A 21,349-nucleotide genomic window follows, 5' to 3' on the forward strand; every position below is an offset into this window, starting at 1 on the left:
GCCTCGTGCTGCCGGTTAGGGATATTGGATGAGCTTGTGAGTTCGAGTTGTGTTTCTCTGCGCAGGTGTTGTGGTGGGGGTCGATGCGGAAGCTGTAGGAGCCGTGTGTTTCAAGGTTTGAGGTTGCCTTTCTCTCCGGTAGCTCGCGGCAACTGTTTTGGCCATTTCACTCATTCCTCGTTAAGGACTTTCACTCCTCCGTTGACGTCTGGTTCAATTTCAGGATATAATCTTCTTTCATTTTAGTTTGTTGTTGGTTAGGTGCTCTGTTTAGATTTAATTCTGCATTCTGCTACTTTATTTCTATGTTGTTCTGTAAAAAACTTGAAAATCTTGGTATAATATAATTTAACATTTTACCAAAAAAAGAGAAAAAAAACACACGCAAACATCGCAATAAAAGATTACTTCTCCTTGTAACTACATTAACCAACGCTTTTCCGGTTAATTATTAAAATCAATTTCAGTAAATCTTCATACCCGGTTATTTTAAACCGTATCCGGTTTCAATTTTACATCAACCCTACCGTAAGAAAAAGATTTTTTTTGTGGCTGATTAAAGAATTTCAGTAAACCAACGGTTGATCTCATATCCGGTTACTCCAAACCGTGTCCGGTTTGATTTCGCTTATTAATGGCGCCAACACTCTCTTAAAGGCGGCGAAAATCGCCGGCGACTGAAGAAAGCTTTCACTCGCGACGACGGTGATGGAGACGTCGAGGCTACCGTTGTCGTCTTCGATTAGAGGAAAGCTGATATCCGCCGGTTACACTTCTCTGTCGTCGATTTCATCCGTCTCCTCCACCGATCTCGCTCGAGGTGATTCTCTTCTTATACAGAAAAATCGTAACTGATAGTATTACTCTCTCTCTCGAATTGATAGAGATTTTGAATCGCTTCATTGTTAATTTCTCCGAGATGCAATCGATTTCGTGTATGTCATCCTTGGTGTTGTGAAACAGATGTTAAAATAACAGAGAGTGAAGCATTTGAGATTTTGAAGATGGCAAATCAAATCAGCGGATCAAGCTCTTGCAATGGAAGAAGCTCTTCTCTCGTAAATGGTAAGGTTGTGATGAACTACTTGGAGCTCTTGGTTGCGTTTGGTTCACTGAAGGATTCTCTTGTTTGAAATTTCTAAGGAGCAAGGAATGCTTGGGATATGCTTAACGAGGAGGAAGCTTTGCCGCGGATCACTACGTCTTGTTCTGATCTTGATAAGATCTTGGGTGGTGGAATCAGCTGCAGGGATGTTACAGAGATTGGTAAGCCCCCCATCTCCTTTACAGAGATTGGTAAGCAACAAGTTATAGTTTTAATCTTTTGCTTATTCTCTGCAGGTGGTGTACCTGGTATTGGCAAGACTCAGATTGGGATACAGCTCTCTGTGAATGTTCAGATTCCTCGCGAGTTTGGTGGTCTTGGAGGAAAAGCGATATACATCGGTATGCTTCTTTAACAGTCACTTGATTGGGCTCTTCTTTATTGTTGATGCTTTTGTGTGGTGGTACAGATACAGAAGGTAGCTTCATGGTGGAGCGTGCTCTACAGATAGCACAAGCTTGTGTGGAGGACATGGAAGAATACACTGGATACATGCACAAACATTTTAAAGCGAGTCAAGTGCAGATGAAACCTAGAGATATCTTGGAGAACATATTCTACTTCCGTGTCTGCAGTTACACCGAGCAGATCGCATTGGTCAATCATCTCGACAAGTTCATCTCCGAAAATAAAGATGTAGGTATAATAAAACTTTTATAGCTCATACTCTAATTTTCATGATACTAACTTTTATGATTGCAGGTAAAAGTGGTAATCGTAGACAGTATCACGTTTCATTTCCGTCAGGACTTTGATGACTTAGCCCAGAGGACACGAGTGCTTAGCGAAATGGCTTTGAAGTTTATGAAGCTTGCCAAAAAGTTCTCTCTTGCTGTAAGCATTTATCTTTAACTCTCACTACTTACAAGGTCACAGAGAGGTCCATAATTAACTCTTTAGACATACTCTAATAGTCCAATCTTAGGTTGTGTTATTAAACCAGGTGACCACAAAGTACACCGAAGGCTCGTTTCAGTTAGCCCTTGCGTTAGGTGACGAACCTCATCTCTATTTGCTAATTATCATTTATTTGTTATGATTCTTAATGTTTCAACTTGTGCTATTTCAGGTGATAGCTGGTCTCATTCGTGTACCAACAGAGTGATTCTGTATTGGAACGGTGATGAGCGTTATGCGTATATCGACAAGTCCCCTTCGCTTCCTTCGGCTTCCGCTTCGTACACTGTAACTGGTAGAGGTCTAAGAAACTCCTCATCAAGTAGCAAGCGTGTCAAGATGATGTAAAGACACAACACAACACAAGCACATGGAGTACGCTTTCAACACAACACAACACAAGCACATGGAGTACGCTTTCTACGGTCTAATTTACTGCGTGTCACGATGATGTAAAGACACAACACAAGCACGTGAGTAAGCTTTCTACGGTTTAGTTTTGATTTTGATTGAAGAGAGTGGTTTGACCGGTCAATATCAAAACCGGGATAAGAGTTGGTGGCTTATTAGTGACTAAATGATGGAGTAATATATTTCTTAAATCTAAAGCAATTATGTTCTGTTCTTCACCAACCCCTGGCTTTTGCTTTACACACCAACTCATGTTGCACCTATTCTCTTATTTTGACTTTTAAAACACACAAAAAAAGTTGAAAGACGTAGAGGATCAACGAACAAGACTGTGTTCTTTCTGAATCCAGCGGTCAGCTTTTCTTTAGGTTGATTTGTCCTTTAAAGAACACGAGGAGTTGGCGGGATCTGATTGGTTCTCTGTCTCACTCTCAATATAAAAGTGCAGAGAAGCATTAGTCTCGTTTCTCATTCTCTCTCAGTTAACCAGCAGAGAGCATCCATGGCCTCTTTAGCGTTCTCTCAAGCTCTCCTTTCTCGTGCCATCTCTCACAATGGCTCTAACAAGAACGTCTCCGTTCCAGCTTCCTCTGTTCTCAAATCCACTTCCCCACGCACCACGTTCTTCCACAGTCAACGCAGCGCCTCCACGAGCAGTCACTCCCTCCGTCCTCTCGTCCGTGCAGCCGCCGTAGAGACGACAGACGCAACTACTGATTCAACCCTGGTTGATAAATCAGTTAATACGATCAGGTTCCTGGCCATAGATGCAGTTGAGAAGGCTAAATCTGGTCATCCAGGTCTTCCAATGGGCTGTGCTCCTATGTCCCACATATTGTACGATGAGGTCATGAGGTATAACCCCAAGAACCCTTACTGGTTCAACCGTGACCGCTTCGTTCTCTCTGCTGGACATGGATGCATGTTGCAGTACGCTTTGCTTCACCTCGCTGGCTACGACAGCGTCAGGGTTTGTGGATCTCTTCTTACTCTATTGCTTTAAGATTATTCTCTAGAAAAGAAATTTTGAGCGTTTGGATTGTGTTTATTAGGAGGAAGACTTGAAGAGCTTCCGTCAGTGGGGAAGTAAGACGCCTGGACACCCTGAGAACTTTGAGACTCCTGGTGTTGAAGTCACTACTGGTTTGTTTCTTTTCCTGTTTCAGTTCTTGTCAGAAGCTTCTCTTCTCTGTCTATTGTGTCTGTCTAATGTCAATTAACTCTACTAAATCATTTATAAATGTTTAAGAATTATTTATAAAAAGTTATAAATTCGATCCCACCGTTTAAATATTAAATTTTAAACAACAATCACTCTGTCAAATTTTGATTGAGTGTATTTTTGAAAATGGTATCCAGTTAATGTATTTCAAACATTTTTTCTTATTTTTGTTGTTGTCAATGTGCAGGTCCTCTAGGACAAGGCATTGCAAATGCTGTTGGTTTAGCTCTTGCTGAGAAACATCTAGCTGCTAGATTCAACAAACCTGACAGTGAAATCGTCGACCACTACACGTAATGAATCAAATCCTTCTGTTTGGTTTTCTTGATTTTTTTGTTTGGTTCTGATGTTGTGTGTTTTGGATTTTTAGTTATTCGATTATTGGAGATGGTTGTCAGATGGAAGGGATCACAAATGAAGTTTGCTCTCTAGCTGCCCACTGGGGACTTGGAAAGCTCATCGCTTTCTATGACGACAATCACATTTCTATCGATGGAGACACAGAGATCGCCTTTACGGAGAACGTGGACAAGCGCTTTGAAGCTCTAGGATGGCATGTTATTTGGGTTAAGAATGGAAACAATGGATATGATGAGATCCGTGCTGCTATTAAAGAAGCTAAGGCCGTAACAAACAAGCCCACTTTGATTAAGGTGACTACTACAATTGGTTATGGATCTCCCAACAAGGCAAACTCATACAGTGTCCATGGAGCTGCGCTTGGTGAGAAGGAAGTTGAAGCTACCAGAAATAACCTTGGCTGGCCATATGAGCCGTTTCAGGTACCTGAGGATGTTAAGAGGTAAGTGGAAATTAACTTACACTTCTGTTTTATGTTTGTGTTATGATGACCTGCTTTGGTAAATTACTATAACCAGGCCTGCTGTTTCGGTTATTTCGGTTTTGGGTATTTTCGGTTTTGGACCTTTGGTTTATTCGTTTTGGCCACAATCCCACTGATATGACTGAAAAAAATTGGTTTGGTTCGGTTTTGGTTAATTTTGGGTTTTAATTTTATTTCCAAAATAACCAGTTTTCTTTTTGATTCATTCGGTTTAATTTTCTTAAAATTGGATATTTTCGGTTAAATTTGGTTATTATTTCGTTCGGTTAGTTCGAAAAAATTTCGGTTTGGTTAGGCTGGTTCGGTTTCGGTTTCGACAAAATCCATTGGTCTAACTATAACTTTTAAATTCTCTAGCCATTGGAGCCGTCACACCCCTGAGGGAGCCGCCCTTGAAGCTGATTGGAATGCTAAGTTTACAGCATATGAGAAGAAGTATCCAGAGGAAGCAGAAGAGTTGAAATCTATCATCTCAGGTGACTTGCCTGCCGGTTGGGAGAAGGCACTTCCTGTAAGTATTAACTTACTCATAATCTAAAGCTTCTTAATTGGTGTTATGTAAATGACTCTTACTTACGGCAAAATACTTTTCAGACATATACACCAGAGTCTCCAGGTGACGCCACAAGAAACCTCTCTCAGCAATGTCTCAACGCCCTCGCCAAAACCCTCCCCGGTTTCCTCGGCGGTAGTGCCGACCTCGCATCTTCCAACATGACACTCCTCAAAGCCTTCGGCGACTTCCAAAACGCTACACCCGAAGGAAGAAACCTCAGGTTCGGTGTCAGGGAGCACGGCATGGGAGCTATCTGCAACGGCGTCGCACTCCACAGCCCTGGCTTCATCCCTTACTGCGCGACGTTCTTTGTCTTCACCGACTACATGAGAGCCGCGATGAGAATCGCGGCTCTCTCTGAAGCCGGTGTTATCTACGTTATGACGCATGACTCCATCGGTCTAGGAGAAGATGGACCGACTCACCAGCCTGTGGAACACTTGTCGAGCTTCCGCGCCATGCCTAATATCATGATGTTCCGTCCTGCTGACGGGAACGAAACAGCCGGCGCGTACAAAATCGCTGTCGCTAGACGGAACACGCCTTCTGTTTTGGCCTTGTCTAGACAAAAGCTGCCTCAGCTTCCGGGAACGTCTATTGAGAACGTTGAGAGAGGTGGATACATTCTTTCTGATAACTCTAATGGGAACAGACCCGATGTGATCTTGGTCGGAACTGGCTCGGAGCTGGAGATTGCTGCTAAAGCTGGAGAGGAGTTGAGGAAAGAAGGGAAGAGTGTGAGAGTCGTTTCGTTTGTGTGTTGGGAACTGTTTGATGAGCAACCGGATGCGTACAAGGAAAGTGTGTTGCCATCTGATGTATCAGCTAGAGTTAGTATTGAAGCTGGATCGACGTTTGGATGGGGGAAGGTTGTTGGTGGGAAAGGGAAATCGATTGGAATTGACTCGTTTGGGGCAAGTGCACCAGCGGGGAAGCTTTATAAAGAGTTTGGGATCACCATTGAAGCTGTGGTTGCAGCAGCTAAGTCACTTATCTAAAGAAGTATAAGGGTTTGGTTTTGAAGTAAGAGAGGTTCTTCCATAAGCATTGTCTTCTTTGTCCAAGTAGAAAAATGTAAGAGAGAAAATAAAAAATTGGTTTCTTGCATGTGACGTTTGTAACTGAAACCATGAACACAATACTTATAGCCAATGATCAAGGCGCTTTATATTGGATTATTGATTAGGCGGTCGAGCTTTAAAAAATGGTTATAGAAAAATCTTTTTGAGATCCGATATGCCGAGTAAGATGTTTAAAACACTGCTAATTTAATTATTCGAACAGTTTTCCTTTGTAAAGTTTCGTAATTTGAGTTTGGTTAGGTGAGTTGAAAGATCAAAAACTAAAACTTTGATCTTTCACATTTTCGTCGATTGCTTTCAATAGGATGGCACAAGCTAGCAGAATCTGCCACGGCGTGCAGAACCCATGTGTTGTGCTTCAATCCATCAGAGAAATCTCGGGTCTCATCAAGCTACCCGGATCCAAGTCTCTCTCCAATCGGATCCTACTTCTTGCCGCTCTATCTCAGCCTCAGGTGCAGTTTTCTCTTGTAGTGATGGGCTGGGCTGGGCTGCCAAACAAAAGGCCTGGTATTTCAGATTGTTATGAACCGGGTTTTACGAATTTAACCGGTTATGGAATTAATCTTCGGTGACTAATTTTATTATTACCAATGTCTCTGGTCGTGGTCTCAGGGTATAACACAGGTCGGCTTCTTCGTCTTCCAACTTTGAGCATCTTCCCCAAATTTTCACCTCTTTCTGCTCTCATGAATTCATCGAATCTCAGTTCTTCCAGCAAACCGGCCTTCTCTTCCTTCTCACAATCCAGCAGAAGGTACTGAGTCAACGTTTTCTTTTTTTTTTCACATTAAAGGTTTGGTCTTGATTCGATTATGATGTTTTGATGAATGCAGCGGCGGTAGAGGAAGAGGAAACGAGAGAGATAATGATCGTCGGAGGCCTCAGGGTCGTGGCGGCGGTGGTGGTGGCAGAGGAGGAGGAGGAGGAGATAGAATCGATGCTCTTGGAAGACTCTTGTAAGTGCAATCGTTATTGATGTTGTGAAGAAAAGTAGAGATTGTTAGGTTGGGATTGAATATCTTTTTGGATTTGATTAGGACGAGAATCTTGAGACACATGGCTAGTGAGCTGAGACTGAACATGAGAGGTGATGGTTTTGTTAAAGCTGGAGACTTGCTTAGCCTGAATCTGAAAACGTCTGCAAACGTTCAGTTGAAGTCTCACACCATTGATGAGATTAGAGAGGTTAGTTAGTTTCCGCTAATCTTCATTGTAGCTTTGTGGTGGTGTTTGTGTATGATGTCGTTTGGTGGTGTTTAACTAACAGGCAGTGAGAAGGGACAATAAGCAACGGTTTAGCCTCGTTGAAGAGAACGGAGAGCTCTTGATTCGTGCTAACCAAGGCCACTCCATCACGGTTAGAAAAGACTCTTGATTTGGTCGCTTTCTCTCTTTGATCTTTGTCTTGAAACCTTTGATCTTCTATTTGTAGTGGTTTGACTTTCTGATGTCTACTTATAGCTTCTGCTTTACTGCTTATGCCTTTCTGTGCAGACGGTTGAGTCCGAGAAGTTACTTAAACCAATATTGTCACCTGAAGAAGCTCCAGGTAAAAGCAGTACTACCATAGGACGTTTACTTGTGTCTTTATATCATTTGCTTTGTTGTAATGGCAGTGTGTGTGCATGGAACATATCGGAAGAATTTGGAATCCATCTTAGCATCTGGCTTAAAGCGTATGAATAGACTCCATGTTCACTTTTCTTGTGGCTTGCCAACAGATGGTGAAGTGATAAGTGGTAAGGTTTTGATCTTTTTGTTGTCATGAAAAATTGCATATGCACACTTATCTGATTCCAGTTTGATATGATTTTTTGGCAAGGCATGAGAAGAGATGTTAATCTCTTGATCTTTCTCGACATCAAGAAAGCTCTTGAAGGTTTTAGAACTAGAACTCAAATTACTTTATATCACAACACTACTGCTGTCCTTCTAACAATTTAGTTTCTTGATTTTTGTCTGTAGATGGGATTGCATTCTACATTTCAGACAACAAGGTGATTTTGACTGAAGGTGTTGATGGTGTAGTGCCTGTTGATTACTTCCAAAAGATTGAGTCTTGGCCTAGTCGGCAACCAATTCCTTTCTGATTCCTTGTTTATACAATACGTTCATTGAATTTTTTTATTGGACCACATTTGTGACTTATCAGATATACAAATGTTACCACCTTAGTATTTAATAACCTATGTTGTCCATGTGGTCTGGAAACAAACGTTTGCAGAAACAATGCATTTAATCATTCACATTTATTGTCTGCTCTTTTATAGTTTTTCATCACCAATACTCGATCACTAGCGTCCTCCAAAAAGTAGAAATGATAGGGGCTTTTTATATGGGTCTTCAGAGTAGAGTAGATAAGGCAAAATTCCCAAAATGGTTTGGAGGTTTCTTTATCTAGCAGGAACAGTCAGACGCCTGGTCCGTTGTAAGAGCAATCTTTGGATTGCTCCACCTGATTCCATGTGAAAACATTCCAAAATGGCATCTTTCTTCATGCACTCTCTTTTCACTTTTTACCTATTCTAGATCTGAAAGTATCAAGAAAATATTAAGAAGACTTATAAAAGCACTAAAATACCAGCAGGATACATATATATAATGGTGTCAAAAACACCATATATCAGTGGGTTGTGTCGATTCTTCTTCGGTGGAACAATCGAGAGACATCGGCGACGAACGGTGGATGGAAATGACTAAGATTAGGTTTAGAGGTAAAGGAAGGGAGAAACTTTGCGTTCGAGTTCCGTAACAGAGGAGGTAGCTTGTGAAGAAACTGCTTTAATAAACATAAATTAAATTAAATTATTTCATCTGTTGGGATATATTAAAACTATTAGTAGATTGTCGAATTTGAGTTTAAAAGGGAAATTCCACATATATTTACTTTTGGTTTTCCTTCCAAAAAGCTTTATACTAATTAGAGTTAGACTTCTTTTTATATATTAGACTTTCTTTTGTTTAACTTTCGATGTGAGACTTAAATTGAAATCTTTCATTACCGATAAAATTATCTATACTAAAGATGGAAATACCATATGAGTTTCAGCAGCTGCGGCTAGATGATTGTTTTTAGGAAGTAGTGTCCAATTACAAAGCTAGATGATTGTTTTTAGGAAGTAGTGTCCAATTACAAACAAGATTTTATCTCTTCGTTAGCCTTTTCTCGTTTATTTTACCTATTTTAAGTTTAAGAATTGTCTCTAATTACCTAAATCATAGATGTGTATTTCAATTCTTGTGGTTAAACTTTATTGTAGGATGAAAAGTAAAAGACTAAACTAACCATCGTGTCATTATAAATAGAAATTCATCTTAGACTCAGTTCCTCGTACAATACACATAATATACCTTCGAACTAAAAAAAAAAGAAAGGAGAAAAAGTAAAAAAGTAAAATATAGCATGGCTAAGTTTGCTTCCATCATCACCTTCCTCTTCGTTGTTCTTATTATCTTTTCTGCTTTTGGTAAGTATTGACTTTATTGTATACATGGCAAATTATATTATTTATTAAATTTCAGATTATTTGATAATCAACCCTGACATATTTATGAATATAATGTATATATAAAGAAGCACCAACGATTGTGGAAGGGCAGAAGTCATGCAAGAGGCAGCCTAATTCAGGGAGAAAATATTGTATGAAGGATAGTGAATGCCGGAAGGTTTGCGTCGAAGCCGAGAAAGCAATACGTGCTACTTGTGATTATATATTCCCAAGGCGCCAGTGTTTCTGCCATTTTCCATGTTAATCAACAGAGCCGTTCCAAGACATTTTTATGCCCTATGCCAAATAAATATTACTAGATGACTTTCTGCGATATCGCGGGATAAAGTCCATTTAAATATTATTATAATAAGTTTTCTATATAATTGAAATTTATAACAATTTCGATAAATTAATTTTTTGATAAAATCAATGAATCTTTTTGATAGGTTAAAAATTTAAGAATAACATTAAATTTTATTACAATGTATTAACCATTTTAACACATATTTTTCATAATTATGAAAAATTACAAATTAAAAAGATAAACTATCATATATGAGTTGTGATATTATCTAGTATTTATGGTAAATTCAGAAAATACTAAATTTGAAAATATTCTATTATATTACTTAGATATAATATAGATTTATTTGGAAATTTTAATATTTATTAATTATTAGGTTTAGTTTTGTACACAAATAATCAGAAATTTAAAATTAATTTCAAGACATTCTAAAATAACTTCAGAGTTTCCATAAACAATTTAAAGAATTTTGTTTGTTTATTTACTTTTATATTAGATATAATATACTAATTAACAAAGTAAGGGTCTAATTAAAATACATCTATGAATTCAGATAATTGGAAGAAGCTTTAGAATATAGATAATTTTGTGTGTCTTAAAGCTACATATTCATATTCTGATAAAGATGAAAATCATGTAAACTAAAATCAAATTTATATTATTCATTATAGCAAACTATAAAAATAAACTAATACATAACAGAAAATGAAGCCACATATTCTATAAAAATATTATTTGAAAACTGCCTTAAGCAAAATATTAAGTATAATTCGGTGCATAATTTTTTGAAAATATATTCTTAGAATTATTTTCTAATCTTATTTCTACTTCTTTAAATAACTTATACATGTGCTAAAGATGCATGTTATATTTATAATATATGAAATTAACCTAACAACACATACCAATGAAACCTTTATTGGTATTATTTCTTTGAGAATTACGAAAATATTAAAATTTTGATTAACCAGTGATCTCTAATTCATTAATCAAAAATATATAACCTTTATAATACCAAATATATATATATATATATATATATATATAATCCGTTCATGACATATAAAAATAATTTGTTATATACTATTAATAAAATAATATCATATATTTATGTAGATGATAATTATCATACTTTAAAAAAAAAACTATTTGATATCTAATATATAAATATTATTACAAATATTTATTAAAATCATTGACTCATCTAAAATATGGAAAATTCGTTTTTATCTAATAATAATAAATAAAATAGTATATGAAATATTGTAATTATCATGTTTCCAAATTAAAAATTAATAATATTTATAGAAATGTTGACTAAATTTAAGAATTATGGAGAAGATGACAAGTAATCAAATTTACTTCTCAAATAATAGCAACGGCATGCCAACACCGCGATTATGACCTTATCACCTTACCTATGCGGACGACCAAGAAATCGGTCAAAGAAAGCGATTAATCAGGTTTTAAACCGATTCAATCCGCCTAAACCCGCATAATTCTTTTCTATTTGGCTGATTATAGGCTTATATTTAAAGCTCAATTGCAAGCAACTACTGAAAATAGTTGGTGAATCGAACCAGGGACCTCAAACTGCACAATCATCTTCGCACGCAACTACACCAACACGAACTATGATGTCTCAATGTGTATTTGGATGTTTACATTCATATCAGTTTTTCCCGGTCTCCATCAGCTTAATCAAAAAAGCATAATCAAGAATCTTTAATTAAGAAAAGATAAACAACACATTTATTTTCAAAATTGGTAGGTTATAAGGTGCACTTACTACTTGATTATGCTTTTTTCTATAGATTAAAAAAAAAACCACAACTTGACAAAAGTCATTTAAATGATCAAAACCACAACTTGACAAAAAAACACTAATCCGAAACAAAAGAAATCAAGTCCACTGATATGGAATAAAAAGAAACGAGTGTTCTTCAAGCAATTGCAGTTCACTCCATGTTTCTAAACAACCAGGGTGCTGGGCTAGTAGACTCGCTGCAAAAAAATAATATTATAGAAATTATGTTATATAGATAAACTTATATAATTTCTAAATTAATAGATTATTTCATTTTCATTTTCATTTATGTTTTATAGGGAAAACAGGTAGTAAAAAATCATTTATATATACAGAATCCAGAAAATATTTCCTTTTATTATTTATATGTTTTCAAAAAAGATAATTTAAATTGAAAAGATAATTTAAACTATATTAATAGAAAAACAATTTAAGTACTGACAATTATTTATAATTTTAATTCATAAAGGGTATTCGTATAATTGGCTTTTTGAGGATAAATATAAGTGTGACACGTATGAAACTGATTTATCAAATAATATTATAAAAATAATTTTGGAATAAAATGTTTCAAAATCAATTTTTTTTCTTAAATCGAGCTTAAATTCACACAAAATTAGATGATTACAAGGCAAAATGGTTGAAAAAAAAGACACATGCATAACTACCTGCAAATACCCCCATGAAGCATATTACTTTACTTACAAATGCCTCATTTTGGTTTATATTTTAATTTGCAACAAAAACCATTTTATTTCACTAAATAACGAGCCAAATCCAATCATGTTGCTCGCCATGGGCTTATTTTGTGCATATTGTTTATGCTAAAGTAAGGTGAAATGGGTGCAAGGGTTAGTTACAATTTTTTGAAGTAAATCAAAAAGTACCCAATTTTATGTTGTTTTGGTAAAACCAATTCAAATCATGTTTAGTTAGATAAGAAAAGATACAACACAAAAGAAGGTTGTAACCGAAAATAAAATAAAATAACAGAATTTTAGGCTCACTTGTGAGAGGCAAAATATACTAACCAAATTCTACATAGACATCAAACTAAAGTAGAGTAAGAGAGTTTCAAAAAAAAAAAAAAAAAAAAAAAAACTTACTGAAAAGACAAAACCCAAATCGCTTGGTCACATGAGAAAAACTCAATGGTCATAACATTTGTATTTAACACATTGCACTTTAATATCTTTTTTTTTTTTACAACAAGACATTTACAGACTCATATTGACTATGTAAACCAGATCGGCAACTCCGCATCTATATGAACGACGAAAGACGGTTGTTTCCTAGCACTACGTGCCAAGCTATCCGCCCCTAGGTTCTCCATTCGGGGTACATAGATGATATCTGAGTTGTGGAAGCTTCTTCGTAAAAGTTTAATATCTTCCAGGTAGCTTTCAAATGCTGGTCATTCTTCTGGTTCCGAAACCATCTTCACCAATTGAGAACAATCCGTTGCAAACGTAACCTGAAACTGTCGTAAGTTCTTCATACATTCCATTGCCCAAATCAACGCCCCCACCTCCGAGTGAAGAGATGATAGACACGCCCTTACATTCTTTGCCCCTAATAAACCATCAAAACCCGGTAAGGTACTATACCATCCTTGTCCCGAAAATAGTTCCTTTTCTTTCCATGAACTATCTATAAAACACCAACGTCCTGTAGTTTCTAATGTGTGTCTGATCAGTACTTGGCTCTCCCCTTTTTGATCAGTGACTATTTGTGCTTCAGCCCAAAGTGCCGATTCCAGTTCTGCTAATCGAAGTGTTTCTCTTGGATCCATATCCAGATTACTAAACACCTTATTGTTTCGACCTTTCAATATATACCATAATATCCACGCGAATTGGTGATCGTCCATCTTTGGAATAATTCTCCAAAAGGGATGATCCATGTTACCAAAAAACGAACACGTAGGAAAAAAGTCTGGATTTGATGGTATCTTAGATAATGCTCATACTTGACGTGCTGGAGGGCATTAAAAAAATACATGATTTATTGATTCCTTCGGGTCTCCACATCGAGTACAACAAATATCTCCTTGTATTCCTCTCCCCTGAAGATTCTTCATTACCGCTAAGCCTGAAAGGAGTTGCCATAAGAAATGTCTCAACTTCGGCGGGCACCGCACTTCCCAACAGAAAGCTTTTAACGTATCCACTGTAGGTCCATAAAATTCTGGTGGTTTTTCCTTATCAGGATAAACCCGTTCCAATTGATATCCTGATTTGACCGAATATTTTCTTTTATTAGACATTGCACTTTAATATCATAAACTTGATTCTTGAAGAAAGTTTCTTCAAAAATAAGGGGGTTGGGACAACAAAAAGCAAACTTTTTGCTTTGCGGAAACATTGAAACTTCTTAAAATCCATGATTTGAAGAAATTTTTGATGTCAAACTAGATGATATTCTATGCAAAAGAGAGAGGATAAAAATATTATAAATATGACCGGATTCTATATGGATCACCGGGTTTATCGGTTCAGCCGCGAGTTCAAGTCAGATATTTCTTAACATAAATATTTAGATCAAATTCAAAAAATAATATTTAGTACCAACTAACATTTTTATCCAAAAATCAAATCCGCAATTTCAAAGCGCGGACCAAAATCTAGTTTTGAGATTATTTAGCGAGTTGTAGTTAGTTCTTTTCCGTATTCCAGTATTGTACTACGCACATACTATATGTTTTTGATTTAATATATTTTCATATGCTTGTAGAGAACAGCTTGAACAATGTACATTTTTCAATCAGAACTCCGACTATGTGTTGCTGGTTTTTGTTTGAAAATAAATGTTGAGGTGTGACCTTTAAGATAAAAAAAGAAATAAGAATAATTGTTATTAATGAAAATATATAATATCTTTTTCTTTATCAAGGGTAGCTATGTGATAACCATCCTGACACATAAGAAAGTGACTTCTCAAATAATATTATAAAGATTTTAATAAATTAAATTAAATTCTTTCATCTATTGAGATATATATATTAAAACTATTAGTAGATTGTCCACTTTGAGTTTAAAAGGCAAATTCCGCATATATTTACTTTTGGTTTTCGTTCCAAAAAGCTTTATACTAATTAGAGTTAGACTTCTTTTTATATATTAGACTTTCTTTTGTTTAACTTTCGATGTGAAACTTAAATTGAAATCTTTCATTAGCGATAAAATTATCTATATTAAGGATGAAAATACCATATGAGTTTCAGCAGCTGCTGGTAGATGATTGTTTTTAGGAAGTAATGTCCAATTACAAACAAGATTTTATCTCTTGGTTAGCCTTTTCTCGTCTATTTTACCTATTTTAAGTTTAAGAATTGTCTCTAATTACCTAAATCATAGATGTGTATTTCAATTCTTGTGGTTAAACTTTATTGTAGGATGAAAAATAAAAGACTAAACTAACCATCGTGTCATTATAAATAGAAATTCATCTTAGGCTCAGCTCCTCAACCAATACACATAATATACCTTCAAACTAAAAAAAAAGAAAGGAGAAGAAGTAAAAAAGTAAAATATAGCATGGCTAAGTTTGCTTCCATCATCACCTTCCTCTTGGTTGTTCTTATTATCTTTTCTGCTTTTGGTAAGTATTGACTTTATTGTATACATGGCAAATTATATTATTTATTACATTTCAGATTATTTGATAATCAACCCTGACATATTTATGAATATAATGTATATATAAAGAAGCACCAACGATTGTGGAAGGGCAGAAGTCATGCAAGAGGCAGCCTAATTCAGGGAGCAAAAATTGTATGAAGGATAGTGAATGCCAGAAGATCTGCATCGAAACCGAGAAAGCACTACGTGCTACTTGTGATTATACATTCCCAAGGCGCAGGTGTTTTTGCCACTTTCCATGTTAATCAACAGAGCAGTTCCAAGACATTTTTATGCCCTATGCCAAATAAATATTACTAGATGACTTTCTGCGATGTCGCGGGATAAAGTCCATTTCAATATTATTATAACAAGTTTTCTATATAATTGAAATTTATAACAATTTTGATAAATTGAGTTTTTGATAAAAATCAATGAATCTTTTTGATAGTTTAATAATGTAAGAATAACGTTAAATTTTATTACAATATACTAATTAACAAAGTTAAGGGTCTAATCAAAATACATCTATGAATTTAGATAATTGGAAGAAGCTTTAGAATATAGATAACTAGGGCCGGCCTGGGCTACGCCCGTGATTTTTCTATTATATTTACTTTTAGTTCTATCATTTTACTCTATTTCAATATTATGTATATATTTACATCTATTATCAAAATATAAATTACTAAAAAGAATTTAAAATTAGACTTTTTATTTTATTAATTTTTGGTCTAGCAACTTAAAATATTTTACTACTCAAAATTTGTTATTTTATTATTGTAAATTATATATCACGTGATGTATAAAAATATTAAAATGATTTAATCTTAGTTTAATCTGAATATATTTATTACAGCACTTATTTAAGTTTAGCTAAATAAATTTTAAAGTAACGGTCGTTTTAAATTTTATTTTTTTGTTAATTTTTTTTGGCTTGAGACCCGTTAAATTTATAACTTTCTTTTGATTTCTTTCGTTCCTCTCCATCTAAGTTGATGTATTTGCATTATATATATAATTAGTTTGGATAATGTCATAATTTTATTTATATAACAATGCTATTTTCTCAGAATGGGTTGATGATCAAAATAATTATTAACAAAGTATAAAATTTTGCATTGTGGTTAAAAATTTATAATATAGTTGTCTTTGGATGTCACATGCTAATACATGATATATAACTGGAGTTTTTTTTCTCATATACGAAATAGGCTTGCATGATCATTATATCATCCATTTATTACAAATGCTTCTTGTTTTTATGTTTATTGTCCTCAACCTTGAAGAGCAAAGGTTTTATTTTTATGCTTACTCAAGTGTTCTTAAGTATGTTAAGAAAGTACTTCCTAATAGCTTAGTCACTCTTGTGTCTTTTGTTTTTTCATAAACTGTCTGCTCACATCTCGGCCATCCAACCTCCAACTTTACATGAAATATGTATATAACATTAAATATTTACTATAGTGGGCATATTCATTCATGCTAAAATGAGGAAGGTGACTGACTTCGTCTTGTTTAAATATAATTGTTCTTCCTTTCTTCTCCCACAATTTAAACCATGTAAGAGACGAACTAATAAAGATTATATAACAACCAGAATCTAATAAGCCATGTATCAAACTAAAATCAGAAAGAAAAACAATAATAATATAACTTCTAATAGCATACTAAAAATTTGATCATCATCTTTCTACCTTATTTTCAAAAGAATGTAAAAGCTATCTTCACTCTTGGAGTTGATGTTTATGTGCTTCAAGGGATTGAAGGATGGCTAGCAGAGCAAGTAGAAAGAGGAAGTGATGCTCCTGTAGATACCCTTGAAAAGTCAAAATCAGTACCTAAGATTAAACGTTTGCAAGCAATTAATAAGGTGTATGAATAATAAGACCTTTGTGGTCAATGAAGGCTTTAAACAATTGAACAATAATTTTGCAGGAATAGTTTATGGAAATACAATGAATTAGAGGTCCATGGATTTGCATAATGGTCTAATTCAGCAAGCCCTTAAAACCATCTAAAAAGCGTTAACATAAATCAACTCGGAAAGAAACTTACTGGTTTACATTGTCAGAGAACTTCTGATAGTGCGGATAGCAGTAATCTACTTCTAGACAACAGGCTCAATCTCCCTTCTCATCCCTCTTGTCTCCTCACCTCGCCACAAACCACCGCGTGAACACGGCACCACAAGAATTTCCGCCACCGCATCCGTTGTTGTCTTTCTTAACTTGCGTCCCATCTTGATCTCTGCTGTGATGGCTAAATTTGAAAATCATGTTCACATCACTCTTCTCTAAGCATTTTCGATTCAAAGCTTCTGTTCATCAAAGTAAGAATTTTGGTGGCGTATTTGAGAGCTTCTCTAATGGCATCGTTTTCATAACGAATCCTATAATTCTCTTCCTTGAGTGCACAATTATCAGCTCTCTTGAGTTGTGCCTGCAAGAAGAAACGATGGAGAAGCAAAACTAAGGACTACTCTTTGATTTATTTTTTTGGAGAAGAGACAAAGCGAGGAAGAGAGAAAGTAAAAAGTTGAAAACCTTTGTCTGTGTTCTTCGGTTCTGAAACCAAATCTTGATCTGTCTTGGAGCTAAACCCAATTATATGCTAAGTTGCTCATCTGGATGCTGATATGCTCTGTAAACAAAACCATAAGAGAACAGAAAAGAAAGAGATGGAGAAAACAACTGAGTAGAGAAGAAGAGAGAATACGATTCAAGCCATTGGAGCTGGTGACGTGTGTGGCGGTGGAAACGCCTTTTCTTCATTGTCTTCTTGTCCAAGATTGGTGAGCTCACCTCTTCTTCGCATACAGACCTTCCAAAAGCCGGAGCTGTTTATAACAACGTCAATTAGTAAGAGATATAGGAGATACTAAGAGAAGATGAGTAAGGCGAGGGATCTCACATATATTTATACCAAAACCACACCCACTCCCAGATTCAAACAACGCTTTGAAGACACATCGTGGAGGTGTGAATCAATGGGATTAAACACAAAGCCATTAATCAAACCGTTTCAAGTCGTGAGAAGAACAGCAAAAGTCACAGTCTGGCCATCACACGTAGAAGAAGACGAACTTGGTTTCTTCACTGCAGCTAGGGTTAGAGGGACAGACTCCTTCTCATTGGGCCGGAAAACTTACCAAGTCTAAAGCCCATTCCTACAACAAACCATCTAAGCCCATTACGCGTAGATTAAATGAAACGCAACACTTTAGACACGTGTCGCAACACCAGAACTCGACTTTACTAGGTGGATGCTGATGTGGTACGCCCAAAAAAGAGGAAACAATATTATATATATATATTTTGTTTGTCTTAAAGCTACATATTCATTTTCTTATAAAGATGAAAATCATGTAAACTAAAATCAAATATTATATTATTCATTATAACAAACTATAAAAATAAACTAATACATAACAGAATATGAAGCCACATATTCTATAAAAATATTATTTGAAAACTGCCTTAAGCAAAATATTAAATATAATTCGGTGCATAATTTTTTGAAAATATATTCTTAGAATTATTTTCTAATCTTATCTCTACTTCTTTTAATAACTTATATATGTGCTAAAGATGCATGTTATATTTATAACTAGATATGAGCTCGTGCGTTGCAACGGGTTTTGTTTGATGTTTTAATTTAATAAAGAAAATAAAAGTTCAGTTTAAAAAAAGTACTAAATCATTTTATTATACTTTTAAGATTGTTTTTGATATGTTGTGTGGGACTTATTTTATAATTAAGAACTCGTTTTTACACATAAATTCCAGTTAATACTTATATTTCAAGAACTCGTTTTTACACATAATTCCAGTTAATATTTGTATTTTATAATCATGGTGCATAGGTGAATTTTTATCAACTTTCTATTTAGTGCTAGAGAAAACACTCATACCTATAAATTTAAACCCAACCCAACTTGAATTAAGAAAATGAAAAAAAAATTGAAAGTTCAATAAAGCCAATCGAGTCAATGACAACATCATACACTTTCTTATGTAATAGTTTAATATTTTATTAAACTTATCTAATGCTTGATAATTTTATTAAATCATTATTTCTTAATGATAAATTTCCATGATAACATTTTAATTAAAAATGAAATAGAAAAAAATACATATAAAATCATTTATGGTGACAATAATAATAATCTATTTCTTATGACCAAACATGAAAATATATATATAAATGAGTTTGATTTTCGTATGATTAAACATGTGTATTATTTCCGTGAGACCAAACACATATAAATAGCAATCATAACGACATCCTAATTTTTGATTTTTTAATTACAAAATTATTTTATTTTTTTCATTTTTTGTGAAATTGTTTTAGCATACATTTTTAAATATATTTTAAAATTTTCTAGATGTTTTATTTTTATTTATGTTTTTGGGAAAAATAAAAGGTAATAAAATTTAAACTCGTTTATCAATAAAAACTATAAGTTTATATTTTATAAAATATTCCTTTTTTAATTATGTCTTTGGCAAAAAAGAAAATTTAGTTAAAATATTCAATTTTTTTAAGATAAAAAAAGAAATAAAAATAATTGTTATTAATGAAAATATATAATATATTTTTCTTTATCAAGGGTAGCTATGTAATAACAATCCTGACACATAAGAAAGTGACTTCTCAAATAATATTATAAAGATTTGTAATAAATTAAATTAAATTCTTTCATCTGTTGAGATATATTAAAACTATTAGTAGATTGTCCACTTTGAGTTTAAAAGGCAAATTCCGCATATATTTATTTTTGGTTTTCTTTCCAAAAAGCTTTATACTAATTAGAGTTAGATTTCTTTTTATATATTAGACTTTCTTTTGTTTAACTTTTGATGTGAGACTTAAATTGAAATCTTTCATTAGCGATAAAATTATCTATCTTAAGGATGGAAATACCATATGAGTTTCAGCAGCTAAGCTGAGGGTGGATGATTGTTTTTAGGAAGTAGTGTCCAATTACAAACAATATTTTATCTCTTGGTTAGCATTTTCTCGTCTATTTTACCTATTTTAAGTTTAAGAATTGTCTCTAATTACCTAAATCATAGATGTGTATTTCAATTCTTGTGGTTAAACTTTATTGTAGGATGAAAAGTAAAAGACTAAACTAACAATCGTGTCATTATAAATAGAAATTCATCTTAGGCTCAGTTCCTCGTACAATACACATAATATACCTTCAAACTAAAAAAAAAAGAAAGGAGAAAAAGTAAAAAAGTAAAATATAGCATGGCTACTTCCATCATCACCTTCCTCTTCGTTGTTCTTATTATCTTTTCTGCTTTTGGTAAGTATTTACTTTATTGTATACATGGCAAATTATATTATTTATTAAATTTCAGATTATTTGATAATCAACCCTGACATATTTATGAATATAATGTATATATAAAGAAGCACCAACGATTGTGGAAGGGCAGAAGTCATGCAAGAGGCAGCCTAAGTCAGTGATAAAATATTGTATGAAGGATAGTGAATGCCGGAAGATTTGCGTCGAAACCGAGAAAGCAATACGTGCTACTTGTGATTATACATTCCCAAGCCGCCGGTGTTTCTGCCACTTTCCATGTTAATCAACAGAGCCGTTCCAAGACATTTTTATGCCCTATGCCAAATAAATATTACTAGATGACTTTCTATTATATTACTTAGATATAATATAGATTTATTTAGAAATTTTAATATATATTAATTATTAGGTTTAGTTTTGTAGACAAATAATCAGCAATATAAAATTAATTTCAAGACATTCTAAAATATAACTTCAGAGTTTCCATAAACAATTTAAAGAAATTTGTATGTTTATTTACTTTTATATTAGATATAATATACTAATTAACAAAGTTAAGGGTCTAATCAAAATACATCTATGAATTCAGAAGCTTTAGAATATAGATAATTTTGTTTGTCTTAAAGCTACATATTCATATTCTGATAAAGATGAAAATCATGTAAACTAAAATCAACTATTATATTA

The 21,349-nt window shown here is 34.2% G+C and overlaps 3 protein-coding genes and 4 long non-coding RNA genes across 8 annotated transcripts; 6 read left to right on the plus strand and 1 right to left on the minus strand.

Moving 5' to 3' along the window:
• Positions 1–592: 592 nt before the first annotated feature.
• LOC106396109 (DNA repair protein RAD51 homolog 3) lies at positions 593–2,626 on the plus strand. Of its 2 annotated transcripts, none has more exons than XM_013836411.3 (8): positions 593–820; positions 964–1,065; positions 1,144–1,266; positions 1,342–1,446; positions 1,515–1,741; positions 1,808–1,939; positions 2,031–2,097; positions 2,175–2,626. In XM_013836411.3, exons 1-8 carry the CDS (start codon positions 709–711, stop codon positions 2,348–2,350), a joined length of 1,044 nt encoding a protein of 347 aa, XP_013691865.1. In that variant the 5' UTR covers positions 593–708; the 3' UTR covers positions 2,351–2,626. The 2 variants fall into 2 exon arrangements, with proteins under 2 accessions (XP_013691865.1, XP_013691867.1); XM_013836413.3 differs by having other exon boundaries at positions 2,049–2,097.
• A 79-nt stretch (positions 2,627–2,705) lies between these two features.
• LOC106396106 (transketolase-2, chloroplastic) lies at positions 2,706–6,213 on the plus strand. The gene is made up of 6 exons (XM_013836405.3): positions 2,706–3,383; positions 3,466–3,556; positions 3,823–3,928; positions 4,006–4,437; positions 4,837–4,990; positions 5,074–6,213. The coding sequence occupies exons 1-6, from the start codon at positions 2,916–2,918 to the stop codon at positions 6,031–6,033; spliced, it is 2,211 nt and encodes a 736-aa protein (XP_013691859.1). The 5' UTR covers positions 2,706–2,915; the 3' UTR covers positions 6,034–6,213.
• A 395-nt stretch (positions 6,214–6,608) lies between these two features.
• LOC106450912 (tRNA 2'-phosphotransferase 1-like) lies at positions 6,609–8,372 on the plus strand. Its single transcript, XM_048753393.1, has 8 exons — positions 6,609–6,874; positions 6,954–7,076; positions 7,158–7,305; positions 7,388–7,477; positions 7,615–7,669; positions 7,737–7,859; positions 7,943–7,999; positions 8,086–8,372. The coding sequence occupies exons 1-8, from the start codon at positions 6,711–6,713 to the stop codon at positions 8,208–8,210; spliced, it is 885 nt and encodes a 294-aa protein (XP_048609350.1). The 5' UTR covers positions 6,609–6,710; the 3' UTR covers positions 8,211–8,372.
• Positions 8,373–9,229: 857 nt separating this feature from the next.
• LOC111205087 lies at positions 9,230–9,808 on the plus strand. The gene is made up of 2 exons (XR_002657479.2): positions 9,230–9,587; positions 9,695–9,808. It is a non-coding gene; the product is annotated as an uncharacterized LOC111205087 (long non-coding RNA).
• Positions 9,809–14,741: 4,933 nt separating this feature from the next.
• Positions 14,742–15,755, plus strand: LOC111205123. Its single transcript, XR_002657537.2, has 2 exons — positions 14,742–15,322; positions 15,430–15,755. It is a non-coding gene; the product is annotated as an uncharacterized LOC111205123 (long non-coding RNA).
• A 1,154-nt stretch (positions 15,756–16,909) lies between these two features.
• LOC106394591 lies at positions 16,910–18,456 on the minus strand. The gene is made up of 5 exons (XR_001278922.3): positions 18,256–18,456; positions 18,061–18,181; positions 17,889–17,985; positions 17,401–17,784; positions 16,910–17,183 (listed from the first exon to the last, which is right to left on the minus strand). It is a non-coding gene; the product is annotated as an uncharacterized LOC106394591 (long non-coding RNA).
• A 1,475-nt stretch (positions 18,457–19,931) lies between these two features.
• On the plus strand, positions 19,932–20,800 carry LOC111205166. The gene is made up of 2 exons (XR_002657593.2): positions 19,932–20,659; positions 20,767–20,800. It is a non-coding gene; the product is annotated as an uncharacterized LOC111205166 (long non-coding RNA).
• Positions 20,801–21,349: the final 549 nt, after the last annotated feature.

Source organism: Brassica napus, chromosome C4 (assembly GCF_020379485.1).
Source record: "Brassica napus cultivar Da-Ae chromosome C4, Da-Ae, whole genome shotgun sequence".
Classification (NCBI taxonomy): Eukaryota; Viridiplantae; Streptophyta; class Magnoliopsida; order Brassicales; family Brassicaceae; genus Brassica; species Brassica napus.

Coding starts and splice junctions, on each gene's coding strand:
- LOC106396109 (XM_013836411.3), top strand. CDS start 709: ATGGAGACGTCGAGGCTACCGTTGTCGTCTTCGATTAGAGGAAAGCTG. Junction 821..963: donor CTCCACCGATCTCGCTCGAG/GTGATTCTCTTC, acceptor GTTGTGAAACAG/ATGTTAAAATAACAGAGAGT. Junction 1,940..2,030: donor CCAAAAAGTTCTCTCTTGCT/GTAAGCATTTAT, acceptor GTCCAATCTTAG/GTTGTGTTATTAAACCAGGT.
- LOC106396106 (XM_013836405.3), top strand. CDS start 2,916: ATGGCCTCTTTAGCGTTCTCTCAAGCTCTCCTTTCTCGTGCCATCTCT. Junction 3,384..3,465: donor CTGGCTACGACAGCGTCAGG/GTTTGTGGATCT, acceptor TGTGTTTATTAG/GAGGAAGACTTGAAGAGCTT. Junction 3,929..4,005: donor GAAATCGTCGACCACTACAC/GTAATGAATCAA, acceptor TTGGATTTTTAG/TTATTCGATTATTGGAGATG.
- LOC106450912 (XM_048753393.1), top strand. CDS start 6,711: ATGTCTCTGGTCGTGGTCTCAGGGTATAACACAGGTCGGCTTCTTCGT. Junction 7,077..7,157: donor GATGCTCTTGGAAGACTCTT/GTAAGTGCAATC, acceptor GGATTTGATTAG/GACGAGAATCTTGAGACACA. Junction 8,000..8,085: donor CATCAAGAAAGCTCTTGAAG/GTTTTAGAACTA, acceptor TTTTGTCTGTAG/ATGGGATTGCATTCTACATT.